The sequence below is a fragment of the Hibiscus syriacus genome, unplaced genomic scaffold, assembly GCF_006381635.1.
Source record: "Hibiscus syriacus cultivar Baekdansim isolate YM2019G1 unplaced genomic scaffold, ASM638163v2 tig00110793_pilon, whole genome shotgun sequence".
In the NCBI taxonomy this organism is placed as follows: Eukaryota; Viridiplantae; Streptophyta; class Magnoliopsida; order Malvales; family Malvaceae; genus Hibiscus; species Hibiscus syriacus.
Genome location: NW_024062864.1, coordinates 13,960 through 34,674, shown reverse-complemented (window position 1 = coordinate 34,674; position 20,715 = coordinate 13,960). Strand labels below are relative to the sequence as shown.

The 20,715-nt window shown below is 33.1% G+C and overlaps 2 protein-coding genes and 1 pseudogene across 3 annotated transcripts; 1 reads left to right on the top strand and 2 right to left on the bottom strand.

Annotated features, from left to right (window-relative positions):
- The first annotated feature begins 4,878 nt into the window (after positions 1 to 4,878).
- Positions 4,879 to 10,163, top strand: LOC120141112 (annotated as a pseudogene).
- A 3,630-nt stretch (positions 10,164 to 13,793) lies between these two features.
- LOC120141104 (ethylene-responsive transcription factor ERF035-like) lies at positions 13,794 to 14,589 on the bottom strand. The gene is made up of 2 exons (XM_039156043.1): positions 13,853 to 14,589; positions 13,794 to 13,821 (listed from the first exon to the last, which is right to left on the bottom strand). The coding sequence occupies exon 1, from the start codon at positions 14,574 to 14,576 to the stop codon at positions 13,887 to 13,889; it is 690 nt and encodes a 229-aa protein (XP_039011974.1). The 5' UTR covers positions 14,577 to 14,589; the 3' UTR covers positions 13,794 to 13,821; positions 13,853 to 13,886.
- A 2,091-nt stretch (positions 14,590 to 16,680) lies between these two features.
- On the bottom strand, positions 16,681 to 19,891 carry LOC120141086 (dnaJ protein homolog 1-like). 2 transcript variants are annotated; one of them, XM_039156023.1, is made up of 8 exons: positions 19,787 to 19,891; positions 19,154 to 19,322; positions 18,732 to 18,897; positions 18,496 to 18,637; positions 17,809 to 17,942; positions 17,582 to 17,724; positions 17,300 to 17,498; positions 16,681 to 17,206 (listed from the first exon to the last, which is right to left on the bottom strand). In XM_039156023.1, the coding sequence occupies exons 2-8, from the start codon at positions 19,301 to 19,303 to the stop codon at positions 16,863 to 16,865; spliced, it is 1,278 nt and encodes a 425-aa protein (XP_039011954.1). In that variant the 5' UTR covers positions 19,304 to 19,322; positions 19,787 to 19,891; the 3' UTR covers positions 16,681 to 16,862. The 2 variants fall into 2 exon arrangements, with proteins under 2 accessions (XP_039011954.1, XP_039011955.1); XM_039156024.1 differs by having other exon boundaries at positions 19,154 to 19,319; positions 19,787 to 19,879.
- Between the last annotated feature and the right edge of the window lie 824 nt (positions 19,892 to 20,715).

The following is a 20,715-nucleotide window of genomic DNA, read 5'->3' as shown; positions in this document are numbered from 1 at the left end:
TCAAGAATTGAGGACGTGACTACCTCTATTTGCAGTCATCTAGCCGAAATCAACTCACTATCTGCTGCATTGAATCATCCTCACACCCATGTTTTGTCCCGCTGGCAGCCTCCATCCTCCTCCTCAGCAAAGATTAATGTAGATGCCAATTTCTCCTATCAAGACAAGAAATCAACCTCGGCCTTCATAGTACGAGATGACAAGGGTGAAATCCTTGGGTCTGGTTTTAGGGGAAAAAAGAGAACATTACCTTGGAGTTTCTTCACTACAAGAAATTTCTACTATTTTCACAAAATTAATTTTGTCACTATTAGTAGTTTTTTGGTGACAAAATAAATAATCGTCACATTAGATTAAAAAAAATATACAATTATGACAAAAGCTAAAATCGTCATAATAATTTGTCACAATTAACAAACATGTATAACATATGGTAACAAATTAAATTTTATTACTAATTTTTGTCACAAATGTTTCCCTCCAATTTTTTGGCGCCAAATTGAAGACATATAGTGACAATTTTTGTAACTAAAAGTTTTAGTAACTATGATAGAAAAAATTGTCACAACAAATAATGAGATTTAGATTTGTTGTGACAAATTTTGTTTATAATTATATATTTTAATTATAGTGACAAAATGTATAGTCACAAATGATTATCTCCAATTTTTTGTAAAAAAGATCATATAGTGACATGTTTTGTAACTATAAGCTATAATTATTGTTACAAAAATTTTCACAACAAATAATGAGATTCAAGTTTTTAGTAAAAATTGTCGTGATATGTTTTAACTATAGTGACAAAATATATTGTCACAAATATTTCCCTCCATATTTTTTTGCATAAAAAAAGTCATATAGTGACAAATTTTGTAACTATAAGAATTAATAATTATTACAAAAAACATTGTCACAAAAATTAATGATATTCACGTTTTTGTGACAAATTATATTTGTAGTTATAAATTTTAACTATAATGATATCATATATTAATTATCATAATTATTTTTCTCCATTTTTTTTTCAAAAGTTATATTGACAATTTTTATAATTATAATTTATAGTTATTGTTATAGAAAAAATTATCATATCAAATAATAAAATTCAAGTTTTTTGTAATAAATTATTTTTGTACTTACATTTTTGAATAATTATGAAAAATTATACTATCAGAACCATTTCTCCCTATTTTTTAATATCAAAAATGTTATATAGCAACAAAATATATTGTCATAAAGATTTTTCTCTATATTTTTTTGCATCAGAAAAATCATATAGTAACAATTTTTGTAACTACAAGTGTTTATAATTATTACAAAAAAACATTGTCACAAAAAATAATGGTATTCACATTTTTGTGATAAATTATACTTGTAGTTATAAATTTTAATTATAGTGATAACATATGATAAATATTTTTCTCCACTTTTTTTGTTTCAAAAAGCAATATTGATAAGTTTTGTAATTATAATTTATAGTTATTGTTATAGAAAAAATTATCACATGAGATAATAAAATTCAAGTTTTTTGTAATCAATTATTTTTGTAGTTATATATTTTAATGATTATGAAAAATTATACTATTAAAAAAAATCCCTATTTTTTTGTCAAAAATATTATATAGTAAAAGTTTTTTAGTTATTGTTATAGAAAAATTATAACAACAAAAAAATTATTTTTTAATTAATAAATTATTTTAGTTGTTTATGAAAAAATTATGTTTGTAGTTACACATTTTTATTATAATGAGAAAATATAATTATTATTATAAAACAAAATGTTCATAAAAATAAAATTTTTGTGATACATATAATTCAAAGACATTTTCAAATAAAATATAATAGCAAAATATATTATCAAAATAGTGAAAATGAAAATTAAGTTTCTAAAAAAATTGAACAATATATATTAACCAAATTAGGATAAATTTTCTATTATTATTTTTACATTAAGTTTAGGTGAAGTTTACTTCTGTCAATCATGTTATATTCACTACAAAACTCTTCTTAGTTGTATAACTATTTTTTAATATTTTTTATTACACTGTTTTATAATGGTTAACAATAGAAGCTATTGATTAAAGGGTCACGTTATTTTTTTTTTCTAAATTTGAGGGTCGCATTGAATGCAACAATAATTCGATGGTCAAATTGATCTTTTCACAAAAGTACAAGAGCCTTAAGTATCTTTTTGTTGAAAATTAAATTAAATAAATAAAATAAATATTAATCGGGTATCGATGACCTGAAAATAATGGTATCAGGTTTTATGGTTACTCGACTTACGGGTACCCACATATTACTGGCTAAGACATGTATCAAGTTTTTGGCACTCGAAAATCTTAAATACTTGAAAAAGCGAGTTCCTAAATATAAACACTCTTAACTAATACAGATGATAAAAAATAATGTATTTAATAAAATTATGGAGTTGTTTTTATCATGGTTATCAAAACTAGACCGAACCGGCTGGTTGAACCGTGAACCGGTGGTATGTCCAGTCCGGTTACCTCACAAAACCAGTATGGTAATGAACCGGCTGAAAACCGGTAGAACCGGGGTGAACCGGCTGAAACCCTGCAAAACCGGTTTTTAGCACCCGAAAATCTCAAATACTTGAAAAAGCGATTTCCTAAATATAAACACTACTAACTAATACAGATGATAAAAAAATCATGTATTTAATAAATTTATGGAGTTGTTTTTATCACCGGACCGGCCGATTGAACCGTAAACCGGTGGCCTGTCCGGTCCGGTTACCTCACAAAATCGGTCTGGCAATGAACCGGCTGAAAACCAGTAAAACCGGCTGAAAACCAGTAGAACCGGCTGAAAACCGGTAAAACCGGGGTGAACCATCTGAAAACCGGCAAAATCGATTTGAACCGCCGGTTCATTTTTTTCTTTTAAAAAAAATTATACCAAACGACGTTGTTTGTTCAACGAGCCAAGTCAAATTCGAGTATTGGTGAGCTCGACTCAAACTCGAAAACTTTAAAAGTAAGCTCAACTCGACTCAAAAACTTACAAGCTAAAAATTATCAAGTTCAACTCGAACTCAAAATATAATATTAAAACTTGAACTCGAAAAGGCTGCAACTAAAAAAAAAATTAGAAGTTCGATTGAAGCCTAAAATTTGAGCTCAATTGAAGCGAAATAATAGTTCGCTCTGTGCTCACCAAAAGGCTCCATGATTTTGAATGTCAAATTACCTCTATTATTTATAGAAGTAAGTTGGGATGTTCTTCTATTTTTCTTAGCCATGTGGGATTGTTTTGTTCTGATATTTTTACTCTTTAAACTTTTGGGATGTTCTTCTATGTTTCTTAGCCATGTGAGATTGTTTTTTTTAAATAAAATTAAACCAAATGACATCATTTGTTATGATTTTTTAAGCCCCAATTTTATTTTTTTGATTATAGTTATGTAATTATATTTATTATTTAATATGTTTACCTTAAATATTATGTTGTAGTTAATTTGAATCATTTTGTTTCACTTGATTTTATGGTTTTTAATTTATATATGTTATGACTTGTAATATTTTTATACCTTTTAATATTGTAAACTTAAAAAAATGTTACATATATATTAATATTGCTTTGAATATTATGTAAAATTAAAAAAAAAATTATTTTATATAAAATCACGTTCAACCACGGTTGAACCCAGTTGAACAAGTGAACCGATAAACTAGTACATTCACCGGTTCAATGTCCGGTCCGGTTTTAAAAACGTTGGTTTTTATTAATGAGAAATAAATGCATTTTTATATAAATTTACTTAAATGTTACGTTATTTGACTACTAAAAGTTAAATTGAAATCAAATTAAATCCTAGTATTTTATTAGACAATTTTTATACTTAAAATATAATTCATCCTAATAATTTAATCACCTAATGTAGCTCACCCTTAATAAAAATAGCTATCCCTATAATCAGATTGTGATATGTAAATTTAGGGATGAGAAAAATTGATTAATTTAAATTTTAAATTAAATCAACTTTATTTATTTAATTATAACAGTTTAGTCGATTAAAGAGTTATATTTAAATAAACTGGACGATTTTCAATTAATGAGAAATAAATTTTCTTCTATTTTCTTTTAAAGGAAATTGAGTTTTAAAGGGAAACTAGTTTTTAGAGAAATTTATTTGTATTTATTATATAAATATTATTTTAAAACCCTCAGTTTAACCGTTTTAGCCACTATCCCAGCTTTATTTCTCATCTCTTTCATCATGAAGACAAAAGAAAACAATGAGTTTTTTTTTATATTTGATCTAATCTAATATGATCTATAGTTTATGGTTTTATACTTGTATTGTTTTTCTAGACAATCATAAATAAAAGCAATAGAGTGAGAGCTACCTCAAAGACTGTGGGTGATCCCTCAAAATCCAATATAAATGATGAGACAATCAACAATCAGGTAAGAGACTTTATCATATATTTATTCTGAAAGATACTATTTTGTCCCTCACGTTGTGGATTAGTTAGCTTCTGAAAGAAATTTTTTAAATTGCTATACCAAACGGATTGACAATGTGGATTAGTATGGAAGACACAGGGCTGGCCCTGGGCATAGACCAGGGGGCGACCGTCTAAGGCCCCAAACTTAGAGGGGCCCATTTTTTAAATTATTTTTAAGTTTAATAATTAAAAAATATTTTTAAACATACTTTTTTATTTTAAATACTTGAAAATATGGTAATTTAGTGGGTTCTAATAATTAAAAAAAAATTAAACATTATTTTTTATTTAAAAAACTTGAAAATATAGTAATTTAGTGGGGTTCTATTTTAATGATTGGAGAAATCTAGGTATGGGCCCCTACTTATCTTCTTGTCATCACCTTCTGGCCTAGGGTCTTAAAATGTCAGGACCGGGCTTGGGAAGACAAGATGGTGAACGTGCACCTAATACAGAGGGTGGGACTTTTCTTCCATGCTTTGCTTTCTTTAATTATTGTCTTAGTCGTCTGTAATGAACTGTGAAGATATTTACAAGGACTATGCTTTCTTCTTGTTGTAATTTATATGTTCAAGTTAAATTTTGCGATTCTGGTTTATAGGAGCTTTATAGTTCTTCTGTTTTCAATATTTGGTTTATTGTTTTGTATATATATTTGCTAAGAAGACTTTTGCATTACTATGTAGATGGGGTCCTATCTCCTACTGAGGATGCTTTTCTTAGTAGACTTATGGAGACAGGTGCAACTGAAAGTTCCTCTTCCAATAATTTTCCAGCGCAGATGAAAGAAGATAAAGAACAGACTGCCATTAATGACCTATGGCGCCTGAAGGATGGATTATGTGCTGTAGTTCAAAAAGATTTTCCTAGCGATAGTATGTGTTCATTGGAAAAAGTAAATTGTGATCAGTAAAGTCCTTTTAAAAATAAAATCTTTCTGGAGTTATTATTCTGTTCATTGTGTTAATGTCTCTTTATTCTAGGTTCATGCAGGCAGAAGGCATTTAGTGATCTAAAATCAGAAGTTAAGAATTTGAGGCTTGCAATAGGTGATATTCATTTGAAACACAGATCTCTTGCCAGGGAATTGCAGAACCATAGAGATATTGATGCAAAGAATAAATCTGAGCTTAAACGTCTAAAAGGTAACTTTTATATGTGGTCTAAATGGGCCTGTTTATTAAGCCGTTGTGACATTAATTGGTTGTCTTGAAGCGACATCCTCAGTTTCCTCCTAAGAAAATATATCTGGAATAGATATGTTCTAAGCACATCTGACATGGACTAATCTTGCATTTATGTGGTGGCATGGAAGAAAAACAGTGCCCTTGCCTGCAATGTAATTATTTAATTTATGTCATCCACACTATTCTTGCACCTTAGACAAACTATAAGATACCATATGTCATTGAAGTATCTACATGTTTGATTCATATTTTGCTGTGTGTTTTGCAGATGAATTAGAAAGTGCAGTTGCAGAACTGCAGGAAAGTAATTGCCAATTGGCAACTCTTAAAGCAGAAAGAGATGCAACAAAAGCTGCATTCTTTCCTGTCTTAAACCTCAGCGTTAAGCATGTTGCTGGTGATAAGGTCAAACTTAAGAATAAAGATCTGCAAGAAATGGAGTATACCCTCAAAACGCTGTTGGTACTTCCCAATTTCCTTTCACTTGTAAATTGCTGGAAATGAAAGTTAACCAGGATAATTTAATTGGAGCGTTGACAGGATCAAGCATCTATTCGACTAACAGAACTAAAAGGTCTTCATGAGGAAAGAATAAAAATATTACAGCAGCTATCTGGTTTGCAGGTTTACTTTACTGATTTTTCTCTTCATTTCTGAGCACACAGTTCTATTATTCAGTCATATAAAAGTGAATGAGTATTTTTGCTTGACAGAACACATTGAAGAGCATAAAGTGTAATTCCTCTTCCCAAGTATACCTTCTGGTCAGGGATCAACTAGAAAAGTCAAAATCAGAAGTTTCCCGCTATCAGGATTTTTATGAGAAACTACAGGTTGTTACTGGTCGGTAGTTTCATTTATGCCTTTTTTGTGTCTTTTTTATTGAGGGTGTCCAATTCCCATGCTAACTGTAACTTTCCTCCTCAAAATTTTAGGTTGAGAAAGATAATCTGGCTTGGAGAGAAAAGGAGTTGATTACAAGAATTGATATAGCTGACGTATTTCAGAGATCATTGGCAGTTTCTGATGCTAGAGCTTCTAATATGGGGGTAGATATAAGGCGGCAAATTGATGAAAGAAAGAGAATTGAAGCTAAGCTGGAAGAGGCATCTAGAGAACCAGGAAGGAAGTTAAATGATCCTTGCTCTGATTTTAATCTTCTACCCTTTTGCTGAAAATCTGCTTAAAAATGCATTTATGCTCCAGGAAGGAAGGAAATAATTGCAGAGTTTAAAAGCTTGCTTTCTCCCTTTCCTGAGGAATTGAGTTTGATGCAGAGTCAGTTAGGTAAATACAAAGAGGCTGCTGTGGATATTCATTCTCTCCGCGCTGACGTGCAATCTCTTTCCACTACTCTCAATAGGAAGGTTAGTACCTCTATAAGTTGTTTTATTCCTGGTTTTGCTTTAAGGACTGTAAAGAATTTTATAAAAAATTATTTGTGAACAGGTGAAAGAGTGAGAACTTATCTGTCAGATCCACTGAGCAAGTTGCTGAAATAAACAAGTTGCAAGCTATGGTATGGTTGGTTAAATCTGTGTTCGAGAAAGCTGCGATGGGGAATTGATGCTTATTCAAATTAAGGTAAAAATATGCCTCCTATCACCTGTAAAATCTATTATTGTCAGCCTTTATGCCCATCTTTCTTCTAAGATCTTTTTATATATATATATATTTTTAAATGTAGGTACAGGATTTGAAGGAAAGTGATGTGGAGTTGAAGTTGATATGGGATATGTATGGGCATGGATTTACTGATTTAAGGTTAGATTATTTGTAAATGATGCTTTCTTTTAATATCTTCTGCAGGGATTTTGTGCGTAATTTGAATTGAAGTTGATTTTCTTTACTAGAATTTCCTGAATACCAGAGCAATGTTTTGACAAATTTCTTTCACAAGTTTATCCCATTAAGTGCTGCTTGTAGTTAGAATAAACATATTTTTCTTGTGTGTTTTAGTTTTATGTTTATCGGAAATTGTTGTCTGCCAAGTATGGAGGATGTTGGATATTTTATGTTATATTGATTATGATATATCTTGTCTGGTTACATTGTGGATGATGAACTTTCTGCCTAGTTGGAAGCGTGTCTATTCTAGATGTAAACTAGGAAGTAGCATTTAATGTATTAGTAGGCTTATTTGTTTGGTTTATTTTGTTAGTCCTTGTTTGGGTTAGATGGACTTTATTTTCCCATGGACTTATAACCAGGGCTTATTACGCTTATATATAGGTTTTAGTATGTTTGGAGGTTAGGTTTTGATTATTGACATTGAGAGTTTGAAAATTTATTTCAAACAATTATTTGATATGTCATTCTGGGTGTTCAAATCAAACCAACAGCGCTGCTCTTGCAGCCCTTGATATGGTTCTATTCTTGAGGTGCAGTTCCAGATGGTTATAATTATTTTATCGGTGACTGCAGAGATGTTTGGGAAGCTAGAGATTCAGAATATAAGGCATGGGCTCGTGTTCATAGTTTGAAATCTTGTATTGATGAGCAAAATTTGGAGTCACGTGTTAAGACAGCCAATGAAGCTGAAGCGATTTTCTTTGGAAGAAATTCTCATTAGCCAGATATAAATGTACTGGAAGTATTATGTCTGGTATTGATGCAGTTGGCTGCTTTATTTATATTCTCATCTAGATTTTATATATCAAACAATGGGCTTATGAGAAGGGTGTGAAAAATGTCAATTATATTGCTATTTCAGGGATAAGGCTAGGCATTCTGATGTTTTGAAATCCAAAAATGAAGAAAATGAGGCTTACTTATCCGAATTAGAGGTTTGTCTCTTCTTGTTTAGTCTTGGGTCTGCCTTTTGTAGATGTTTTATTGAGCGTGGTATTTTGGTTTTCTCCACAATCAATTGGACAGGCATATGATGACATGCAGACACAAAATCAGCAGCTATTGCAGCAAATCACAGAGAGGGATGACTATAACACCAAGATAATCAAATTATTTGATTTTTGATATTCTTTCATTGAAATGTTTATGTACTAGTATCATGTTACCTTGTATATTTTTCTGCTGCTTACTGCCATAAATTGAAAGGAACTCTTGGTATTTTAATTCTATATGCTTACTGAACTTATCACTAGCTACCAGCCATGTATTTAGAAGTGAACAATTTTTCCCATGTTTTCATTCGTTCTTGCACAACAAAATGAAAAAAAGGGTCATACATGGAATAGAAGCTTCCATTTGCAACTCACCCAGGGAAAACTATGATTAGACGAGAGTGCATCATTTTAAATCCGGAAGATCTGTTAATCTGTTGTTCCAGTATAGAGCATGTGAGGCAAACTATGGTCCTCTTTCAGTTTTTTCTGGAAGGTGTGAGGTCAAAGCAGCTCAAGATACTCTACTATTCGAAAAACATACCAAGGAGAAGGAGATTCAGCAAGCCATTGCATCTCTTGATTTCTATGAGATGAAAGCTGCAAGAATCGAGGATCAGGTATTCATTGACTTAATTTTGTATGAAATAATCTTCTAAAAGTAATATGATTTTTGACTCTTGAGCAATTACTTTTGCAGCTGAGGTTCCTCTCAGATCAGGTTCAGAAACTTGCAGAAGCAAGATTTCAAAACTCAGTTTCATTGGAAATTACACAAACAAATATCAGATGTGAGAAGATCATCTCATCAGGCAAGGGAGTCACTGGAGGACTCGCAATCTAAGATTGAGAGAAATCGGGCGGCATTGGTGGAGTTGCAGATAGAATTAGAGAGGCAAAGGTAAGCCTAGTATATTTAGTAATTTCTATGTTTCAGTTTGCTCTAAGTACATGGGATAAATTCATGTTAGTGTTTCTACACTTTATTCATCTATTAGGTTTAGCAAGAAAAGGAATGAGGAAGAAATGGAAGTGGCGCGGAGGAAGGTGCTGCGTCTTCAAGTTCAGATTGAAGGATCATCAACTGTACAAAGGCTTCGACACGAACTTAAAGAGTACAAAGAAGTACTGAAGTGCAGCATCTGTGTTGATAGACCGAAAGAGGTAATTGTTCAATTCTGTTACAAACAACGATCTTGGTTTGACATTTTTCTCCTTCTATTCTCTGTGTTTGCTTAGAGATTGGTTGCCTCTTCTTCAGGTGGTTGTTACAAAATGCTACCTCCTCTTCTGCAACCCTTTTGTACAAAAGATCATTGGAAGTCGTCTCCCAGTTTGTGCTGCAAGCTTTGGCCAGCATCTCAAGTGCATTGCACAACACTGGATGCATTCATGTCCACACACAGGTTCTCCGTTCTCATGTGTTGTTATATTAGAGAGATGATGGAAAAGAATCTTGATGGGAATTAGAGGGTTCCTGTCTATTTGGTCAATGCAAATCCTCCCGGATTTTGCTTGTTTGTTTCCAAATTGCTGATTTGACTTAATTTTATTGTTTTTATGATGTTTCCCTCCATATTTAACTTTTTGGAGCTACAGAATCTTTAAGTTTTTATTTGCAGATTATTTAAAGTTGATTGTTTACCACAGTTGTCTTACGTGATGCTGTCATCATAAGTTCGGATCAATAAAATATTGTCCTCAGCAGGTTGAGAAACAAGGTACATTGGTTGTAGAGTTGCCTGCATTAATCAGATATCTGTAGGCTAATATTTGAAGCTTTAACGTGGTCATGCATAAGAAACTAGAATCCACATCCGTCGGGATATAGGATTATTAAGTGATAAAACAACACGCCTGTGCATCTATCGCTCGTAATCTTTCATTTCCTCTCATTCATAACTAATCACTTAATTGAGATTCTCATGGCCAGCTAATCCATTTATACTTGTTATTATGTATGGGCATTAACACGGCTTGTATCCAGGCTCTTTGAATGCAGACTGCAGGGGCCCGGCCAGGAGATCTCAATTCTCTTCTCTTTGAGTGCAGACTGCAGACAGGTTCTTCATTTGTCTTAATTCTACTTTCGTTTTTGCCAAGTTTTCTGAGTTTTTCTGGGGTTTAAGCCCTTTGCTAGAGAGGTTGAAGAAGACGCACAGAATATTGTAGCAGACTCAAATCATCCACCAATTGTTAGCATCCGAACTATCCGATACCAAGCCTTAGTGGACCCCTATAGATAGACCCGATCAAGATCCAACTGACATGCATGCTGGTTGATTAACTTGGCTAATTACTGTGTTAAAGTAGCATTGCAGGATCTAACTGTTTGCCATCTCTTGTGCACAATACGCTGGAAACATAGGATTCCTTGAGTTTCTCTTCTTTGTTTGCTTTCTGCGAAAGGAGAAAAAAAAGGAAAAAGAGGCTGACCCCTTGTGACATCTTTGCACGCAGCCAGTAGAGATAAACAGCCTTTAAAACAAAAATTTAGTGTTTGTCTGGTTCTTTTCAGTTTGGATGCAAGAAACACAGTTCTTTGTCTTTTCAGTACATGCACATGTTCTCCCTTTCATCTCTCTCCAAATGATTAAATACCATCAAGGAGTATCAGTTCAGAGAGATTTGAGAATTAAAATTATTGTATGCATGTCACTGATCGGGTTAAACAGCGAGTTCGTAACAATTCTTCAGTCGTCATTGATGTCGAACTCTATTTTAGAGCAGCAAATTTGTAGCGCTATAGCTAAAGGAGTCTCTATGTTAATGCCTCACGAGCAGAAATATCTCTTCTGATTATAAACTACTGCATGTGTGGTTAGTTCCATAAATTTCCTGCAATCTCTTTTCACTCAAGAATTAGCCAAAAAAAGGAAAGAAAAAACCATACCAAGATGAGAAAACAGAATCAGATTATGAAGGATCCAAATGTGTGTAAAGAATATTAACTGAGCAACCATGTGATGATGGGAGTCCGAAAACAAAAGCTAAGAACCCTCGTGCTTGTCAGCATGTAAATCCTAAAATAAATGATAAATTAGGTTGTTTGCAAAGGACAAGAAGAATGGACCATCTTTTATTATTTATGATCGTTATATATTACCTTTTCCTCTGAAGAAATATTAATGTTTCCACTGTTTCTTTCTTTTGGAAAACCCTTATTGATTTAATCATGGACGAGTAATCGAAGTGTAACTTAGACACCTTTAAAATCTTTCTTTTGCAAGCCTTGAAGTAGAAGCTCAAATTTTACCTTATTATCTTATGATTTAAACTTTAATAAAAATATAATTAAAATCATAAAGACAAATACTAAAATTGTAACAGAATATGATTTGAATTCTCATTCTTTGTATTTCCATGCAATCTTGATTACATGGTTTGAAGATTTAGATTAGCATAATGAATGGAAGCCGAAACCCATGCCACAAGACATGTTTAACCCGAATCGTGGGTCTCTGGTTACCATATATGATGAGAAATACATAAAGTGTGAGATATCGAGAGTGATGTCAATTGCCACTAAGAAAAATAATGGTTTTAACCCATTTATAATGAACGCCTTTTTTGTTCTGAAGTTTTACAGTACACACTTTTAATATATAATTAAAAAATATCGATTTTGTTATTATTTAAATAATAAAATTAGTTAAAAATTACCCAAAAAATTATTATTTCTACTTAAAATATCAATTTTTTTAATATTTATGGTAAAATGTCAAACAATAACAAAACCGGTAGAAAAAATAAAAAAATCGGTAGCGCGATTTTATTAACAAAACCGGTAAAACGCCCAATAATAAAAAAATCAATAGAAAAATAATATTTTCGATAATTTTTTAACGATTTTATTATTTAAATAATAACAAAATCAATAACATTTTTTTAACCGTATATTAAAACTACCGCACGTGATATTTATCTTTTTGCTTGTATATCTTTGGGCTTTGGGAAATGACTTTAGTTAGTGCTGACACTTTGTCTGCCTTCTCCTCTATGTATGTCCACACATCTTTGGAATCTCCCATGTCTTCCTTTTGAAAAAAAAGGGTTTTGCAGGGCAAAAGCAAAACTATTCATTCTCTTCATCGTCTTCGTTTCTATATCACCAATTTCCTTGAAGACAAACAACTTTGCTAAGGAATCATTCACCATCTCATTTTGTTGAGAGAAAAAAAAAGTAAGATTGTGACAACATTCGACGATTCATTTGTTTTAATGTGGATGAAAAATCTCTATTATTTTATGAAAGATAGAGAGAGTATGTGATATGAGAAAGATGATAAACAATTAAATTAACTGATTGAAAAATTTTCAGTTTTGCATAGTGATTTATATATAGACCTTTAGTGTTGATATCAGACTTAAGTCGATGATGACTCTTTATAAGTCAACAAGGTGAGTATACCTAATCGTCATACATTAGATTTAACGTCGATGAGATTGACAGTGTACAGATCAAATGACTATAACTGTTTGGAAGACATGAATCTACATAGACTTTTGAAAATTTTGGAGGGTGAAAGATTGGCAGCAAAAACATAGTTTGCAAAGAAAGTTTAGAGGGTACAATTAGAAATAAACACAAAATTAACTTGTAAAAGTTTAAAAGTAAATTATAATTAAAAAAATTAAATTATATTAAAATTTATAATTTTCATAAACAACTATCGTTCGTGCTAATCCTTCTACCCAATTTGAGTACAACTCATTTGATTTCATTCTTTGAGGTCTTTTCCAAACCATGGACTGCCACATAACTAGCAAGTGTTTACCTTTTTTTTTTGTACGGTAATTATTTTTGTCTTTAGAGACTTTAAATTAAGTGCTCATTTGAGTCTAAAGTTACATTAGTGAAGGCTACTAGGTTTTAAGTTAATATAGCGCTGAAGTTAATAATAATATAAAATTGCTTGATAAATATATAAGTATATAAGGTTAAGATCCACATACATAATATAATTTTTTTTAATTTTATATAGATTTAAGATCATTGGAAAATAGATGATTGAGATTGATTTTTTTTTCTTTTCCAATAAATATCTTCTCATTTCATAATGTTAATATCAAATATCTATTTTTCGTCGGTTTTAAATTTGTCTAAAATTAAAATAGTTTTACATTGTATTATATATATATAAACAAAAGTTGGTAGAGAATTACAGTCACAACTCAAAGAAGAAACTCGCCATTTGCTAAATGATTACATGTATCTCCAACTTAAAACAAACTTGGCGTTACAGAGAAGGAGTTTTCCTTATTGGGTTCCTTCTGCGGAGAAAATGCAATTGATTATTGTGTGAACTGATGATGGATTTTCAAAGTTGGAGCTATTGACCATGAAAAGAATCGGTTCAATATATACGCTCATTAATTTCCTAGTAGTAGTCCCAGGAGAATGGCTCCTCTACCCGGAACCCTGCATCGACTGCACATATTTGCCATGTTGAAGAATAAGACCTGAATCCATCGCTTCGATCCGTAACATCGATCATGAGATCAGGCAGATCGAACAAGGTGTCATCATCGTCGACCGAGGGTGAACTTGAGAGAGGAGCTTGATCTTCTTCGCTTGCTCCAACTTCATCTTCGGCTTCGATGTTGCACCGCCTTGTCTCGAGAAATGTCGAGGCAGCCGCTTGCGAAGCTGCTGCTTGGATGTCCTCGGGGGACGTGCTGGCGGGTCGGGGAAGTAGTTTTGCGAGTTGAGGGAAATTAAGGTAAGCCGAGCAGCCTTTGATGGCCAATGCGGCTACATCGTGAGCTCGAGCAGCCATTTCAGCCGTGTGGTATGTTCCAAGCCATATTCTTGATTTCTTCCTCGGTTCTCGGATTTCAGACACCCATTTCCCCCAGCTTCGCATACGTACCCCTCGGTATGTAAGATGCTTCTTGCTGTCACCAATATCAATACTACTTTGTCTTTTCTTTGACCCCTTGTGACCTCTACTGTACTTTGAAGTGGAAGAGGATACGGCGGCGGCGGTGGCAGCAGCGGCGGAGACAACAGAAGAAGAGCTAAGCATGTTATGATGAGCATCTTTCTGACTGTTGATATCTCTTTCCATGGCTTAGTAAAGAAAGAATTTGGAGTGATTGAGATATAAGACAGTGGTATAGAAGTAGGAGCTTATATGATTCTTCCATGAAATTTCATTTTTTTATTTATTTAAAAAGAAAATTGCATAATAATTATATAAAGAAAAAAATAAGGTCGGGTCCATGGCATAAAGCGAGTACAGTTCAGTAATTTGTTTACCCATGTGGAAAATTGAAGTGAGAAATCATATTTGGATTTGGACTGCTGTTAGTTCTTTGATTGAACTGGTTTTAAGTAGCTTAGCCCAGGGATAGGTCGTTGATATGTCGCCTTCAGCTTGGTCCAACAATACATCACTTCCCTGCCCTCACTGCCATAGCTTTCTCACTGGTTTTCTGCCAACTGAAATGTTTTCTTATCGAAGGGCCAGTCCTGTTGTTCATTCAACACAAAATCGGATGCACTACAAAATGGAAATCTGACGACTGTGATACGATTCTGCGCATAAACAGCTTTCAAAGCAGCCATGGGAACTGAACCCGTAATTTTCTTCATGGATTCGAATGACATCTTGAATTTGATAATTAAGTCATAATCAAATCTACTGACCATCATCTGAAGAATATGCTCATGTATGTATGACAAGAGCAAGAACCGAGATATACGTTTGCACATGGCAGCGGGGTCAAGATGCTGAGGCTCTGATTCCAGATTTCGTATTATTATTAGCCAACGAGCACCGGCGGATGTAAATGTCCATCCTAAATTTCGAATTTATTTCTGTTATTTATTTATTCAAATTTTATTTGTATCAACGAGTTAACTAAGCAGGAAACTAAACCCTCCTTCCAGTTACAACTTGTTACATTCCCAGTAACAAAAGGTTTTCGACAGTCTGGGCTCTCAACACATAGTGCGAATCACCTTCAACCTTCAACACAATATCTTCTATATATTATAGCCCTGAATATGGACGCATGGACCACCTATTAAAAAGAGACATTGAAGAACCATTGAGATATTTGTAATAATTGTCTGTAGGAAGACCCTTGCCCCGTCAAGCTAACTTCATATCTGTCACTCACTCATGCAATACTGCTGTTTGCATTCCCAAAGTTTCTAATGCGAGCGAGTTTATATCTTTGTCTCTTTTCTGGTCCATCAGAAATTAATAATATAAAGCAGAGGTTCTTGGAACTTCCATGGGGTCAGTCCATACAATAATTCAGTATAATTGTTCTTCAAATTTAACAACTCAAAATGCCATTAACCAAAGCCTGCCTCACCCGAGCATATCCAAAACCATGTGAACAAATTTATCATTGGCTTAAAAATGATTATATTCCCGTTAATATATAAATCTCCAAATAAAAGGACAATTTATGCCACAATAATTGTGTTTTGTGAGAGACCAGACAAGTCTAAATCCAAACCACCCCTAGTTGATTTCCATTAACAAGCTAGTCGAGTGTAATCAAATCAAGGGCAAATCAGCAAGCGTGGCAATTGTGAACTCTAGTGGGAACATTTCACAAGAGGCTTTTCCTCTTTGTTAGGTAGTAACGACATGATGAAGTAGACGTTGCCATTGATGGTAAGACTCCAATCTTTGGGTAGATCTTTCATAAATTTCGTCTGAATTATCATTTAATATGAAAGAAACTATCGAAACTAAATTACAAATACATGTAAAAGTATTAACATTAATGATGTTTTAAGCCATCCGATTTAATTAAAATTAAATAAAGATTTCTGACGTTACACTGTGATCTGATCAATTAAACTTAATTGAAAAAGTAGAGTAGAAGTGGAAGTTAAAAGCCATCAAGCTGTGCTAAGCATTGTGGATTGACATCGACCTTAAAAGTTCCTCTTGTTTATGGAACTCTTCATAATAGAAGGGTAAAAGAACATTTTTTTTCATGAATTGAAAGCAAGTTCTAACTAACAAATCAATATAATCAATCAAATTAAGCTAATTTAATTTAATATAACAAGACTTCATAAATTTGAAATAACAAAGGTTGAAGATTAATTTTTTGGTCAATAAGGTCGAACAATTTGAAGGTAGGAACTCAAAGAAAATTATATTATATATATAATCAAAATTAGCGTCTAACATAATAGATATATCCGTGAAAATAACGTCAAACTGTGATGAAATAACACAAAATGCCGGAAAGGCAAAGAAAACATACTAATTTAATATGCTGGTTGCAGTCACTACTACCATAAGTTCAGAGCAATGTGGTGTCTCAATAACTGGCTGCTGCTATAAATACTAGGGGAAAGCAATTAAATGCTCAAATATTTCTTACTGTTGGGCACATTGCACTCTTTGTCCCGACTCCTCGTAGTCATCTTCATCATCTTCATCATAAGCTTCACGATTCCTATGACTATGCGATTGTTGTTCCTTCCGCCTCACCTCCTCAGCACTGACATCATGCAAAGTGGTCTCTTCAGAGTCATCAAGCTCCATCTCAGTAAAGCGCTTGCTAGGCCTCATGGGCAATACAGTCTCTATCTTCCGGCATTGCTCGGGTGAAAATACCCCAGATTCTGGGAAAATAACATTGAAATGGATGATTAGCTTGCCCTTCATGAAAGGTCTCTGATGCTGGGGCATACCCTCATCATTGATAGCCTTGTATTGACCTACATTTTCAAGCAAGGGAGAGAAGATGAGTGAATATGATATCAACTTCAATGGTAGTTTTATATGATAACAAAATATGCCGAAGAAATTACCAGGCTTAATGACCTCGCCAGGGTTTGATTTAATTAAGAGTTGTCTGCCATCAAGGTGAGTCAGGGCAAACTGAAACCCACACAAAGCCTCTGTCAAACTGAGATTGTGTTCCACTTGAAGGTCATCCATCATCCTTTCAAATTTGGGGTGTTTCTTGAGTTGCAATACAAAAACAATGTCTCCAGTTACAGTGTCTGGCTGCAAATGACAAGAACAAAAATATGATCAAGCTTGAAATTATTAGAAAATTGTTACTTAAAAGACAAAATTACTTCACTTACAGCCTCATCAGCCTGTCCCTCGAATGTAATTTTCTGACCATCTCGCATTCCTTTCTCAATGTGTACTTCCAGAACCTTCTTTTCCGGAGTAACCTTGTTTCCTTTGCATTGGGGGCATCTATCTCGATCCCTAATCACCTCACCTGCAAGGAAGGAAATCCAATGTTCATAATCTCCGACATATAATGTTTACTAAGCCAAAGAAAACGAAGATCAAGTTTCTATACCTGATCCTCTGCATTCAGGACAAACATGCTGCATCTGTTGGATCATACCAATTCCGATCTGCCGTCTTGTAATTTTCATACCTGTACCCTTGCAACCATTACATTCAGCGGAAGCTCCGCTCTTTGAACCTTTCCTGAAAATTTTCAGAATGAAAGTGCATAAAATGTAATCAAATCAGTCAATAAAGGTTCCCTGCAGAGGATATACAGGTCATCAGCGGGAACACGAGACAAACAACTTCAATGATAGCCTCATAAAGTTACAGCATAGGAGTAAATATAGCAAAGAGCATCAGCTCCAACTCGTAGAAAATGACAATGAAAAGAAAACAAGTACAGGTTTAGCACAACTACACAGACAACAGTAGTCGATATGATTCTCAGGAAACCTATGACATATTTTCAAGCACGTAAATAGAACATCATACACAAAAAAGAGAAGTGATGTGTAATTAAAAGATATAAGATGTTGAGACCTATGAAACAATTTAAGCACATAAATAGAACATTATACACAAAAAAGAGAAATTATGGTAAATTAGAAGAAGATATCAGATGTTAATTACACATAAAAAGAATCATTGATATTATTTGACAAGGAATTAGCCTCAAAGCACCACGCGTCCAAAGTCACATTTTCTATAAAGAAAATCCAGTTAAACATAATAGTTGTGATGGTAGACATACCCTTTACATTTACCGCATATTGCATTCTTGGAAAGAGAAAGTTTTTTTGTAGCCCCATTGTACAACTCTTCCAAAGAGACTTTAAGAGGATGCACAACATCTTCACCTCGCTTCTGCCTTCTTCCTCTTGAGCTACCACCTCCTAGACAATAAAAAGATTTGTGATTGAAAATTGCAATAAAACTTCCCTTACTAGAAAATTCAAACAGAAAAAGAAAAACACCACCATGTCTTACCACCAAAGGCTCCCCCACCAAAAAATGACTCAAAAATGTCAAATGGGTTGTGAGAAGGACCACCCCCTCCCATTCCCTCTTTAAGAGCATCTTCACCATACTGATCATATATTTCTCTCTTCTCTGGGTCACTAAGAACTTCATAAGCATGAGCCAACTCCTTAAACTGGGAAGCAGTATCAGAAAATAGTGTTATTAATTAAAAAACAAATGCAATTCATTATCATTTTACTTGCAGATGAGTATCTTTGGGAAATTGCACACAACAACCAAAACTGTAAGTTATATTATCTCCATATTTTTAAAAGGAAGAGGAAAACACAATGAAAAATATGCCAAATTTAATTCATGATGAAATATGCAAAATCTTGAAAGAACAACAAAAATGTAACCTTATTTATAAAATATTGTTTTATCCTTACCTTCTCAGGGTCTCCACCTTTATCAGGATGATTCTTTATTGCAGCTTTCTTATAAGCCTTCTTCAATTCATCTGGATTTGCACTTTTTGGAACCCCGAGTACATCATAATACTTATTGTTATCAGACTTCTTTGGAACACGCCCAAACATGATTAAATCACTTCAGCTACTGCGTTAAGTAATATAATGGTAAATCCACTAATGAAAAACATCAAAGTCTAAATTAACAGTTAAAACTGATGTAAAAAAATCCCAATTAAGGAATAAAAACCCTAATTTGAAACAATGAATTCAAAAAGCTATCCATTTTAAAATAACAAAATCTCTAATTCTAAACAAACATATGCTCATCAAACATAAAACGAAAACGAAAGACCCAAAGCAGTTTTAACCACGAGTCCCCAAACTAAAATACCCAGGTTAGGTTTTTGAGGGAAGAAATAAGCGATACAACTCTCAATTAAGGAATAAAAAGCAAAAAACCTAACTCAAAATAACATAATCGGAAAGCTATCGATTTTTAATCTAAATCTCTCTAATTCTAAACAAGCATAAGCTCATTAAGCATAGCAAAGAACAAAAACGGAAGATCCAAAGCAGTTAAAGTAATAATCGCAAAACTAAGATACTCACCGTGTATGGGTTTTGAGGGAACAAATAAGAAAAACAAAAAACGACTTAGGATCTTGCGAAATAAAAAGCTCGAGAGAGCGAGAGAGGGCACGATTCTTTTCCCTCAAGTTTATACTCGAATGGTAGAGGGGTTTTAATGATGGAGGATTCTTCTATTAAAAGGAAAAATAAATTTCTAATTCCAGCCTCTTTTTTTATTGCGTGCACTCCCAACTTAACCGGCTCAGTTCGAATCATTGTTTGGGAATAAACTACATTAGTTTTACTCTATCTCTTATTTTATTTGTTATATTTTTAATTTATCTAATTTACTCATTAATTATTTAAATTTCTTCTGTTTTCATTAGTATAGATTATTTTATTATTATTATAATATGACATTACATTTTTCATTATTATTAAAATATAAAAATAATTTAAAATAAATAATATTTTCACTCTCTATCATATGTAGTTGTCATCATAAACTACAGTCGACCCTTGAAATCGATAATCATTTGATCCTAAATTATATGGAGAGACTCGTTTTAACACATTGAATCTGGATCTGGTGGTTGTTTCATTGAAAAATATCTCAAAACCTGTAAATTTTGACTAAAACATTTTGGTTTCTTCCCTTTCGACATCCTATTCGTGGATTTCATATCATGTTCTTACAAAATTGAGGTCGAATTCAGACTTAGGAGTTGAGGCGAAGTGACTCATGAAATCTGGGACCAAACGACCACTATATAAGGCGGTCAACGACAACAAACGTTTTTGTTCCCTCATTTTTGATCTGATTCAAGCATGTTCTGATGAAATAGAGGTCGGATTTAGACTCAGGGTGTCAATACGAAACGATCGATAAAATATAAGACTGAACGACCACCCTATATAGTTGTTAACGATGGCGTTCAACACCAACGAAAAATGAACGACCATCATTT